The sequence below is a fragment of the Cyprinodon variegatus genome, unplaced genomic scaffold (genome assembly GCF_000732505.1).
Source record: "Cyprinodon variegatus isolate N-32 unplaced genomic scaffold, C_variegatus-1.0 Scaffold860, whole genome shotgun sequence".
Classification (NCBI taxonomy): Eukaryota; Metazoa; Chordata; class Actinopteri; order Cyprinodontiformes; family Cyprinodontidae; genus Cyprinodon; species Cyprinodon variegatus.
In genome coordinates this window covers 62,920-74,981 of record NW_015151313.1, presented here as the reverse complement: position 1 = coordinate 74,981, position 12,062 = coordinate 62,920, and the positions used below count along the sequence as shown (strand labels likewise).

At 34.7% G+C, this 12,062-nt stretch overlaps 1 protein-coding gene across 1 annotated transcript in view; it reads left to right on the top strand.

Annotated features, from left to right (window-relative positions):
- Positions 1-7,717, top strand: part of LOC107099329 (DEP domain-containing protein 1B-like) — a 15,693-nt gene extending 7,976 nt beyond the window's left edge. Inside the window, exons 7-9 of the mRNA XM_015397405.1 lie at positions 1,169-1,345; positions 5,396-5,578; positions 7,254-7,717. Of these exons, the coding sequence (XP_015252891.1) occupies positions 1,169-1,345; positions 5,396-5,578; positions 7,254-7,418 (525 nt within the window). The 3' untranslated portion in view covers positions 7,419-7,717. The remainder of the gene's footprint in view (positions 1-1,168; positions 1,346-5,395; positions 5,579-7,253) is intronic.
- The last annotated feature ends 4,345 nt before the right edge of the window (positions 7,718-12,062 follow it).

Sequence of the window (12,062 nt, the reverse complement as noted above, 5' to 3'; positions counted from 1 at the left end):
GGACGATTAATCGTCCAGCACAATTTATTATCATGAGAGGCCTGGCTCTGAAAGTGTCTGCATCCAGATTATTTATTTGGATTTGGTCAGTCCTACTTGAACTTATCACTGTTCCCTCATATGTACAGGTTTGTCTATTTATTTTTTTATTCATTTACATGTTTGATTTTAAAAACTGGATGCAACTAGTAAATATGCATCTGTTTTGTTTTTTGATTTTTATAAATTTTACAAATATTTTTTTAATGTATGTGATTAAGAATTCTATCTATGATTAATAAGTCCAACAAGATGCTTTTTACTGAAGCTCTATGCAAGCAAATATAAAGTCACCTATAGAGTCACCTTGGTACCCTTGTGTTTGAGTACTGGAGACTATAAAAATGTCCACATAGATCAAGAATTTAGATAAAAATTCAGCTTAAATGTTCCAGTTAGTTTTGTTTTTGTTGCTTTTCACCGTTCTGCCCGTCTCAACACATTTAGTACGCTCTCATAGAGTAAAACATTATTCATGAAAATCCACCATATTCACAGAGGGCTAAGCTTTTCCTGTCACTGTAAGATTTCTTCCCCAAAGTATTCAGACACCACAAAGTTCTCTTGCCAGACATTTCAGCTTAGCACAAAATCAACACTTTCTTTTTAAACTTTGGATAATTGCTCTCTTGCAGCTTTCAAGTGTCAAAGGGCAGCTCTTTCTGTATTGTTTTGCCTGAGTGTGATATATGTACCAAGAAAAGCTCATAGTCAATAGATACTGTGGATCAATAGAAATGTACATATGATTGCTCAAGCTTAAAGGTTTTTATGTTTTGCATTGAGAATATTACTTGTTATGTAACAACGTGGTGCTGTCCTAAAGATTAAGGTTAAATGGTTTAACTTCCTGTAGTAGAAGCCTCTGGAAAGCTTTTTAAAAATGTTTGACATATGATTTTATATAAGAAATGTAATCTTGCTCTTAATAAGGAAACTCACCCTGTATTAGATGTTCAATTATAGTTAGACTAGAGTCTGATACAATGCATGTTTACAAAATATCTATTTCATTAGCAGCACAAAATGTGTCATTCATTTCCTCCATCCTCATTATACTGACTCTAACGTAATTGAGTTGATAATGAAGTTGCTTCTTATGTCCCGTTCCTCTGTGATGGGTGTGCAGATGGTGCAGATGTTCTCTCCCTGTGTCCTGGGCTCCGCCGATGACATGGACCTGGATGAGCTGCTTGCTACCAAACTGGTGACCTTTATGATGGAGCATCACAACATCATCTTCCAAGTGAATACCAAGCTGCGATGTCAGGTGGAGGAGCATCTGTCACATTTAAAAAGAGCTCAGGTCAGTTTGACACATATAGCCTTAATGCAATAATGATTTGAGTGATAAAAACAAACTTGAATTGTTTCCATTTCCAAATCGTACAGGTAGGTTGAAGGCTCCAATTTGGCACTGATAGTGTAATATATTTGTTTCTGTTTTGTTATCAATATTTCGGTAATATTTACTCACTAATACAAACCTTAGGTATATATTGGAGCTAGTAAGAAAATTGTTGGCCATGCAATGAAAGACAAGTTTAGAAATAAAAAGTTGCCATCAACCTAGTGTTACTATTTATGTAAAAATAGATTATTATGTATTTGAGACTCACTAGTCCTGCTGTGTTTCCTCTGTTTTGTTTCGTTCTGATTTACGTCATGATTCTTTGTTACCAACATGTTTTTAGTTTGCCTGTGGCCTCTGTTAAAGCTCTTTGTTTAGAGCAAATTTACAGCATCTTACTGGGCTGTAAACTGCAGCATTGACCACTGGAAATCTCAGATATAGAGCAGTGATGTCCAGAAGTATTTATTGAATCTGATTGAATTTGTGGGCGTACTGCTGATGCAGTTTAATGTTTCAAACATAAAGCATTCAGCAGTGATGATGTGTATATTACAGATTATTTATTTTTTTCTTAGTTAAAGTTAAGCAGTTTTCATTTAGCTTGATTGTACACGTCACTCTAGGACGTACGTATCTATTCAGCATGTTCTGTTTTTACGGTGCTCATGAGTTTAAATATCTGTTGCAACAGGTGGTGGAAGGTTGTAATTATAAAGCAACTTTTAAAAGTAGGTTTATGACAAACTGCCTTCAGGACTTAAGGACATAACTAAATACTTTATTTTATGGTATCACTGGTTTGCTCCTTATACATTTCTTTAAAGTTGTAGGGAAATCATATTTAAATGTCAAATAATTCTGGCTTAAACATTTATATAAATGTGCACTTTATCAACCCATATTATACAAAAATATAGAACATTTCTATTTTTTTTAAAAATCCTGTCTGTGGGTTTTTTTTTCGTTATCTTATGCAGGCCAGTTAGTTATACGTCAGCTTGTACACCTAAATTCGGCCAATCATATATCAACGGTTTTCTGTCATCTTGATTCATATGTCGCAGCTAATATACGCAACGGTTGAATAAGAAATAAGAATCATTTCCTTTCCCATTGAGTTCCGTCTCAGTGTTCACAGGGATGGACGTCTATGTCTTTGGCGGCGTAGAGTTAACAGAACTGGCAGCGTTGCGAGGCAAGGGCTCAAACATGTACGGCTGTAAGCCTTCTACACCAAACCAAGCTTCTGGCGTCCTCTTCCTGCTTTCCTCCTCTAAATAAAAAATGTGTGACGGAGGAGACTCCTCCATGACCTCGGACACAAAACTCTCCTCCTCTTGCATGTTTCTGCTGTCCATAGCGTTCCTTGAGAGTGTCATTTCTTAGTCGCGAATTTAGTGCTACTTGGTCTTAATGTAATTTCCCATTGGGAACCTGCTAGCACTAAGTTGCTAACTGGTTAGCAAAATGCTTCAAAGAAACCGGCCACAACCAAACTCGCTTGTGAACCTTTCGCCACAACAATCCCCCTCTCTTGATAATCAACCAATCACATTTACTTTATTCACTCGTGTAAAGTAGTGCACCACTCGGGAGAATTTGGAAATGAAACGGTTGGAACAGCCGTTTCCCTACGACGAATTATAAATTTAACTTCTAAGGGGTTTGGTTTAATCCTCTGTACATCTTGTTTAACTACACCAGAAAACAAAGAAGGCAGATAATTGATGGTCTGTATTTAAAGCTGTTGTCCGTTAAGGATAATAAAGTGGAATTCTGAAAAGATAAAAATCTAATATTTATTAAATATTCTTTTTTGAGCTCTCTATATATTATTTGTAAAAATGTTATTTTTCGGGCAGCTTTTAATGAAACCAGCATTTAATGTCTGCCTGTTGCGACACAACAATTAATTGTTTGCTGGAAAGAGAGGAACCAAACATTAAGCCCTTAGAAGTAGCTATTGGAGATAATAAACCGAGAAATATTGCCTCTGTAAACTGTCCCACTAATTGTCTAAGGCTTTTTAGCTCAAGGGCAGTTTAAGTCAAGCAAATCCTAATTGCACAGCAAAGACTCCCATTCATTTACGATGGTCCAGCAGCTGTGATGCAGTGCAGTGGTCTTAGGAGAGCGCACAGTGCAAATAATGTCTTTAGGTTTATCAGAAACTCTTAATAAGGTCACTGTCATGAGTTAGAATGGAAATAAGCTCCTAATTACTTTTCTGCATCAGCACTAGTGCTATAAATGTAATAATATTAACATTTTATATAATAGTATTTGTATACAACATTAGATAACAGAATACTCACATTTTTTTCTTTAGGGTTTTTTCAAATGTATTGAGCATATTCCATAAATAAATACTGGAAATAACTTTATTAGTCCCAGTAGCAAAACTTAAATATATGTTACACACAGTCCACCCTCTTATGTGTCTGTAATAACATAAATGTTATTACAGACACATAAAGACTATAAGTAATAGTGGGGCTGGTGGTGTTCCTTTTCTTCATCCCACTCGGTTTCATATTGCTTCAATCACCAAGAATGTCTTTCAGTTTACATGATCGTTTTACTTGTTTTTTTTTTGTTTTTTTCATTAAAAAAAATCTAAATAGAATAGTACAAATGAAATATGTTCTTAAAAGTTAATAGTGTAATTTTACACTTTTGTTTTGTTTGAATGATCTGACATTGTAGACTTGGTTTTATTTGCCCTTGGCTGTAATTCTGATAGTCTAAGAAATGATGGGAGCCAGCAAAGCAAACAGATCTAAAGAAAGTGTATAGATGAAAGTGCTTCACATTATTTTCTGATGGCTTGCTGGAAGCTGTCAACTGCTCACGTCCTTAATAAATCATCCTGCAAAATGTCTTGCTTTAGCTTTTCTAAGGTCTGAAGTAAATTGAAATCTCAGCCTTTGTTCTCTTTAGTGGATAAAATAAAACAGCTTTACTTTCACTTCCATGTGTCTGTATTGAAGTGTCTTTTTGCGCTTTTGAAAAATAAATTCCCTATACCGGTACCTTTATAGCAAGTAATATTGCAAAGTTTTAAGCAGTAAGAATTTCCCTGTAGTAAAACTACTGGTTGGAAATGTACTAATTCTAGTTGAACCTGTTATCAACCTAAATTGATATCCGCTGTGCTGTTTTTCTCTGTTCCACTTTAAATAACTCCACACAGCAGCTCAGCAGGACACACTGCCCCCGTTCTCACCAGCTTCAAAATACGCCAACACCTGCTGACGTTCAGAAGCCTGGAACAGCTGCTTTCACTATCAGAACACATCAGCATTGATTGTTCCAGTCTTTGTCTACGAATCAGATAATGAAAGTATTTGGAGAGTTAATATTTAGCACATCGGGAAACTTGGAGATGTGTAATAAACTTGTGATTAAAATATCCTCTAATCTTTACACTGATTTATAACGCAGTAATCAAAATCTTTAATATCTAAAATCAGACTTAATGGCTTTATGTGATATAAAGAAAAAAACAAAAATGCTCATAACTGCAGTGTTTGTGTTTTAATCATAAAGTATAAGAAGAACCAGGTTCTTCTGATCGAATGCATGTTTTAAATTGGTAATCATAAAACCCAAAGAGCTTAATTAAAACAGCCCCTTAACTTGAAGAAACATTTGACTGTCAGAACTTTAAAAATTAAAAGATAATTTACTACCAAGGACAAATTATGTCACAGAGGGTGTTGGCAGAGTTAGAGTTAGAGTTGTTTTTGTTCAGCTGGTAAATGGGCTTTAATTCTGAATGGTTCCAAATAAGAATAAACATAATCCAAACTTTTAAGGTAACACTACAGGAATGGAGAATTTTGACTGACAACTGGACATCACCCCAGTATATTATCTCCACATTTAAATTTTGATAAAACACATTTTAAACAGCTTACAGACATTCTAACAAATCTGAATAAAGTTTCTTGTGAACATTTGGGAAGTTTAACTGAACACTTCTTTCCTGTCTTCCATCAGATCAAATATGCAGGCTCGGATACAGATTTCAGTGCATCCCCGGCTTTCTGCAGACAGATTAAGAGGGTGGACTGTGAGGAGCAGAAGGTAATAGGTACGCAGATCCCCCTGCAACAACTGTTAGAAGGCCTGATTGCAGACAAAGAACTCCCTGCTAAAGACAAAAGGAAAAGACTCAAACAGGTATGCACACACATTAAAAAATAGGGATGAACGATATAATCGGCCCCCTGTCGGTATCGGCCTGTATCGGCCTTAAAACTGAATATTGGACATCGGCCACCCCACCGATATTTAACCCGATATTTGATCAGCTTCTCAGTTTCTAAAGTCTAAAAAAATAAAATAAAAAATACTACTACTTCTTCTTCCTCCAAAACTTCTTTTTTACATACTTAAAAACTTAAAAAATATTGATACATTAAAATATCACAATATCTTCATATGCTGATATATTGCCATTTAAAAACACCATATCAATCTCTTTTTACTAATGAAACATTGTTATATGTCATCGTTATGCTAAGAAATCCCCCGAAAATTCACGAAATTTTGCCATATTTTTATATGTTTATATATTGACACGGTATCGATCTATTTTACTAACAAAATCTCACAAGAATTTGCAAAATATCACGAGAGTTTGTAACAGAACGATGAAATTTCACCAGATTTTGAAATCGATACCGCGTTTTTAAAAATCTATTTGATATCAGCATATGAAAATATATTTGAGTATATTATTTTTTAAAGTGTCAGAAATGGATAACAAAACTGCTATTTTCAATGACTACTTATTTTTGTCCAGCTTTAACATCGGTATCGATATTGGTTATCGGCTACATGAGTTTTAAAATATCGGCATATCGGATATCGGCCAAAATACCAATATCGTGCATCCATATTAAAAAAGTTCAAACTGATCTCAGTTGATGAGCTGGGAGAATTTTCATATCCTTTCTCTTCAGAAGAATTTGTCATATTTCCATTTATATCCTGGAAACTGCAACATACTCAGTCACACATGTCACAGTCTCTTATGCATAAAACATGTTACCTATTAATTCTATTTTTTTTAAGAATACTTTGAAGATTCAACCTAAAAAGCCAGACAATAGGCAATTCAATAATGGGAAACTATATTAAAAGCTGTGATTACTTGTACTGATAATTTTTCTGCACCTTTGTCTGATGATCTTATAGCTTTAAAGGCCAAAGAAAACCAATACATCATTTGTATGTTTGCATAGAAAGATAAATTGTATCAGAACCAGAAACTACTCCCTTCATTTTCTTGCATGTAGTAGAACAATTTTTAAACCTTTGTTAGGTTTACTCAAATGTAATATTAATTGCTGAGGGATGGAGAATATTATTAGACTGTAGATCCAGAAACCTTTAATAAGGGAACCAGTCGGTAAAACATGATGTAGTGTCGCTGGCTCTGTTCACACCTGGTGCTCACATTTGTCTTGCAGATAAGGGTAATAAATGGATAGGGCTGAATACAAAGGTGACTGCATCAAGACAGATTAAGGCTCTAGATCAACTTTCCAAGGTTCTTTCAGGCCATTGTGGCTGCATTCTTCCACATGTGATTGCACATTTGACCTCGGGAAACTAGTTGCCAACATTAAGAGTTGTTTTTTTTTTTGTCTTTCATGATAAAAAGATTTTTCAAATAGAAATCATAAAATAAGAAAACTTTTCCCTTATTGTTGAATTTTTGCAGCGGTAGTGAAATGTAGGGACGGTGTACACAAAGTCAAAGTTCTGAATCTCTCCTGATATATATTTTGGACATGAAACGCTAAATTGTCTTTGGTTAATGAACATTTTCATTTCTTCTCCATTTCAGTTCCAGAAGTCTTACCCAGAGGTGTACCAAAAGCGATTTCCCACTGAGGAAAGCAAAGCTGCTGTCATTCCTGAGAAACCCCCCCGGCTTAAACCTCATCTCATGTTTTTAAACCTCAAGAAACCGTTCCCACCTTTCCAGAGAAGCTGGAGTTTTAGGGCATGAAATGACGCTCTTTGTGCTTCACCCTTAAAACACGTCTAAACCTCATTTACACAAGTGTAGCTGTAATGGTAGACTGCTGACAATTTTGGTACTCTTTTTAACATTATAGTTTTATTAGACAAGTCAAAGTATGCACTACTGTTGGACTCAAACCCTTTTTTTAATACCATAAAATAATCTCAAGGGATCCTCACCTTTCTACATAATCTGTTATAGCATATGAGCATTAACACATATCAACCTTTCAAACTATTAACACTTGAGTGGTGAACAGATCTTTCTTGGTTTTAAGGGAAATGTTTACTAAGGTTGTAAGCTTGTCCTTTATGATTAAATTCATAAAAATCCTAATTTAGTGATCGAGTAATGGAACAACAAGAGAGGAGAGCGCTTTTAATAAATGTAAAAGCGGTCTTCCATAGTACTTGTTACCCACATGTTCAACTACGGATTGACCAACTTAGAGTTGATTAAACTAACTTGGAAAAACTCAGAGTTTCCAACAAGGCTAAAGGCTAGATCACTTCAGAGTTAAGGATTTGAGTCTGTGTTTGTTAAGCCCGCTTATTAAAACGGGCCCCAGGATACTAAGATATGTGATTGATGACACTAAAGCATTATTTTGTTAGAGTGTTTTTAAGAAGATTTAAAATCAGAAAATTTAAGTGTGGTAGCCACCTCCAAACCCAAAGAGGGCAGCACTAAGACTGACAACCCAGATAATTAAAACGGATAAAATGCAACAGGAACATTCAGAGGGAAATGTTAATAATTTATTACAGACCTGCACGTGTCAAGAGCTGTTTTGTAAAGAAATTTAACAATAATGCAGAGCTTACCTTGGAAACTTTCTGCCCTCAAATATTACCCACATTCACCTCAGTTATGTTCTTGTTCTTCCAATATTCCAGCTGTTTTATTATCCAGAAAGATATCTGAGATCAAAGACCCATTTGACATAGTCCCATAAGAAAGGTCAGTCCGTTTTATCTTTACAGTAGTAAAAAGTCAGACTTAATTTCTCTAATGCTCATTGTCAACATCCATATTTGCTTTCAAGACTTCCATAACTTCCAAGGAAATTTGGGGTCTGTAGTTTAAATATAAATACCTGCTTTAAAAAAAAAAAGACTGATTGCTAAATATGTCTATTATACTTCATTATACTTTCAAGATTATCTCACTTTAAAATTTTAAAAAACTTAATGCATTTCACCTAAAACTTTAATTAAAACTTGTCTTAAAACATTAGAGTTACTAGTATTTCACAATGATTAGAACATTTGCTAATATTCTAAATCAGAAAGATGCATCAATAAAACTGAACTTCCTAATATTTGAAAGGTAAGATTTGATTCTACCTCCTATTTTAGTATTAATTAAACACCTAAAGCCTCACTAAGATGATTTCCTGTTACATATCAGATGTTTTTATCTATATTTTTATTGAGTGGATCTAATTTGGCTCTGCACTTTTATGAGTTGGACTAAGACGGTGCAGAGATGCTTCTTAAGTCAAAATGTTAGTGAATAATTATGATGTGTTAAGGCAGCTTGTGTACTAATCTTGAATTATGTAATTTTTTACCCAATGGAAACATATCTAAGGATTCTGGAGAAAGGGAATCAAGTTCGGACACCCCTGCTTACTTAAAACAGAACCATCATTGGATGGAAAGTGAAATTTGACCACTTGAATCAACTTACACTGTCTTACTGACTTACACTATATATGTATAGTTGGCATCTTTGTATGACTGCACTGCAGAGACTACATTTCATGTTTTTATCTTGATGGTTATGTCCGGTATATAAGTATTAGTTTCTTGAATGGTACATATTTCAGTTTTTTTCTTAGATGCTGTTACCAGTTTAATCTCTTATCTGCTGTCCTCTAATGCCAATCGAGTTTCTCTTCAGCTAATTTAGACTTGAAATGTTTTATAAATGTTAGTATGTGGATTTGTATTAAATAATCATTACTGCTGGAATAACTGTTACAGTTAAAATGCTGCTCAGCGTGGTCGAAAAACCCACTGGATGAAAGTAAATTTCATTTCTAATTTCCCTAATAAACTATTTTATAATACAATGCTGTGCTCATTTAAATGTTTTTCAATTTTATCTATGGGGGTGATACAGAATGCTACCAAGATATCTGAACTGCCGTTCTTTGCTGTGATGATCTCAGTTAATCTGTTGTTGATGCACAGGATACATTTGAATTAATGGATATATAATAAAAGTTCTTAAATGATATTGGAGATGGGGTACAGTTTATATATATATATATATATATATATATATGCATATGTCTACATATGTATGTATATATGTATACATATATATATATATATATACATGTATATATAGTAATAACATGAAAAGAATGACATGGTAATAAATCTTACCTTTTGTTTCAATGATATAACAGTTTGCTGCTTTTTTACATGTTACCAGTAATAAAAATCAATATATTTTAACTCCACTACACTCAATGCAGAATACTAATTAGATGCTATTCTCAACAGTGTTTTTACCTTATAAAGTATTCTTTTTTATTTATTAATATTGCAGCAATATACAACAAATGTCATCTTAGGACACTTGACAGTCAGTTCAATTGAGTCATACACTCAGATTGGTTAAATGTTTTCTATATAAGGAACCAAGCTGACTACATAGAGTCAGTAACTTTGAAAGATTTGCTCCTCCTGGATGAGAATGTAGTGACAGTATTCGCTGGCATTGTGCCACTGACTCTACAGTGATTCCTCACACTAAGCATGTAGGCAGCAATCGTAGAGAAGAAAAACTTCCCTTTAACATAAACTACAGCAGAACCAGGTTTAGTGTAAGCAGCTTTCTACAGAGGCTGAAAGGTCAAGAGGAATGAAGCAGACATATAAACACTGATCCATTAAAACTTTATAAAATGTAACACTAAGCTAGTACCATAGGCTTTGTCTTGGAAAGAAAAGTTAAGCAGGTAAACTCTGAGCTGGTTTTCATGTAAGAGGGGATGAAACAGCACATGGAGTTGGTCCCCTTAAAGGAAAAGTCTACAGCTAGCTATATATTTGAGAGAAACATGACTAAGCACTGAAAAACAGGTCCAACAATAAAATCTATAACTGAAGTTGTTGATGGCAGTGGTCAAGCTTCTGGCACCTTCCAGGGTACTGTCATCAATTAAAAAGGAAATTCCTAAAAGTAGACAGGGTGTCTGCCTCATGGACTACAACTGGTAGTTGGGTCCACAGGAGAGGAGCCTAATAACTAAAATACCTGCCTCTAATTCTGCTTGTAGAAGATCTAGGGACCATTAGTGGACCTACAGATTGAGAGTAAAATGTTCTGTTAAGGTTAGGCTTAGGGGAATGGTAGCGTAACAGAAAAATCGTGGACCCTTTTATTTAGACCTTCATACATGAGTAGGTTATTAAATTCTATTCTGGATTTAACAGAAGAGAATTGTCTCAAAATATTACAATCATCTTTTAAAATTAATATACATCACTGTGAACACCAGACAGTTAAAAGCGACAGCTGAGAAAGATGCTTCGGGTGCTAATAAGTGAGCGTTCTGATCCTCTGAATGAGAGCTTGCCTACTGATTACATCCCAGTAGTTTTCATAAAGTACCACATCTCTCCACAATCAGGTCCATCGCTGTGTGTACAGATTGACATGTCTGAGTTCATAGAAGAAACATCAGTCTTGAGACCTAGACAAATAGAAGAAACATTTTTTACAAATAACAAGAGACAAGTTTCAGATGTTGTTGCTTAACATGTGTTTCTACTAAGAAAATTCAATAAAGGTGTGTTTTTTACCAACTTTTTAGGGGGTAATGATTGCTAGTTATAGTAGCAATATTTAAGACTAATGGCTCTGGAAGTTATCATCCTATAAAGAGATGCTTTAAAAACTACCTTATGAAAAGTGGTAACTAGTCTGTAGTCCTTATTTTACCTCAGGCTTTATCAGTGTTTTGTATCCTAGTCAATTTGTGCACAGATAGTGCCATAAGTACTTTATTCAAGGTGATGGGAATTAGTTGATTTCTCAGCTATGGAGTGAAGGAGGGGGAATTAACTCCATCATCAGGGACCTCTTTAGCCTTTGTAGCCATGACTGCAAAGCTTGACCTGAATACAAATCAGGCTATTGGCTTTCAGATATCAAGACTGTAACACTGGCATCAGATCCTGCCCAGCATTGTATTCAGAGCCACTCAACACATTTTTTCCTGATACTGAGAGGCAATCTTTTGAAAACTGACCTGAAGGTACTAGGAAAAAAAGCCTTAGATGCTGAGACAATCGAGACCTTTTAAACCATATGATCAATTCTATTTAATGAGTTCTATTACTTTGGAATGCATTTTTATTGTGATTTTCCTGGATACACAGTGCAATATTGCATTGTCCATTAATGCTTAAGTATCTTGTTTTTCTTTTTTTGTCTTTGCCTCTTGATTTCTTACAGGTAATGCATTTTTGATTGCACATGGAGAGAAAAACAAATTCAAATGATTTCTTTCTGCTCTGCACTCAGATCTATTATTTAGCTATCAGGGTTGCATGAAGCCAGGAAACATTTTTTGCTAGTATGTCTCTTTGACTCAGACCACGCTCACCA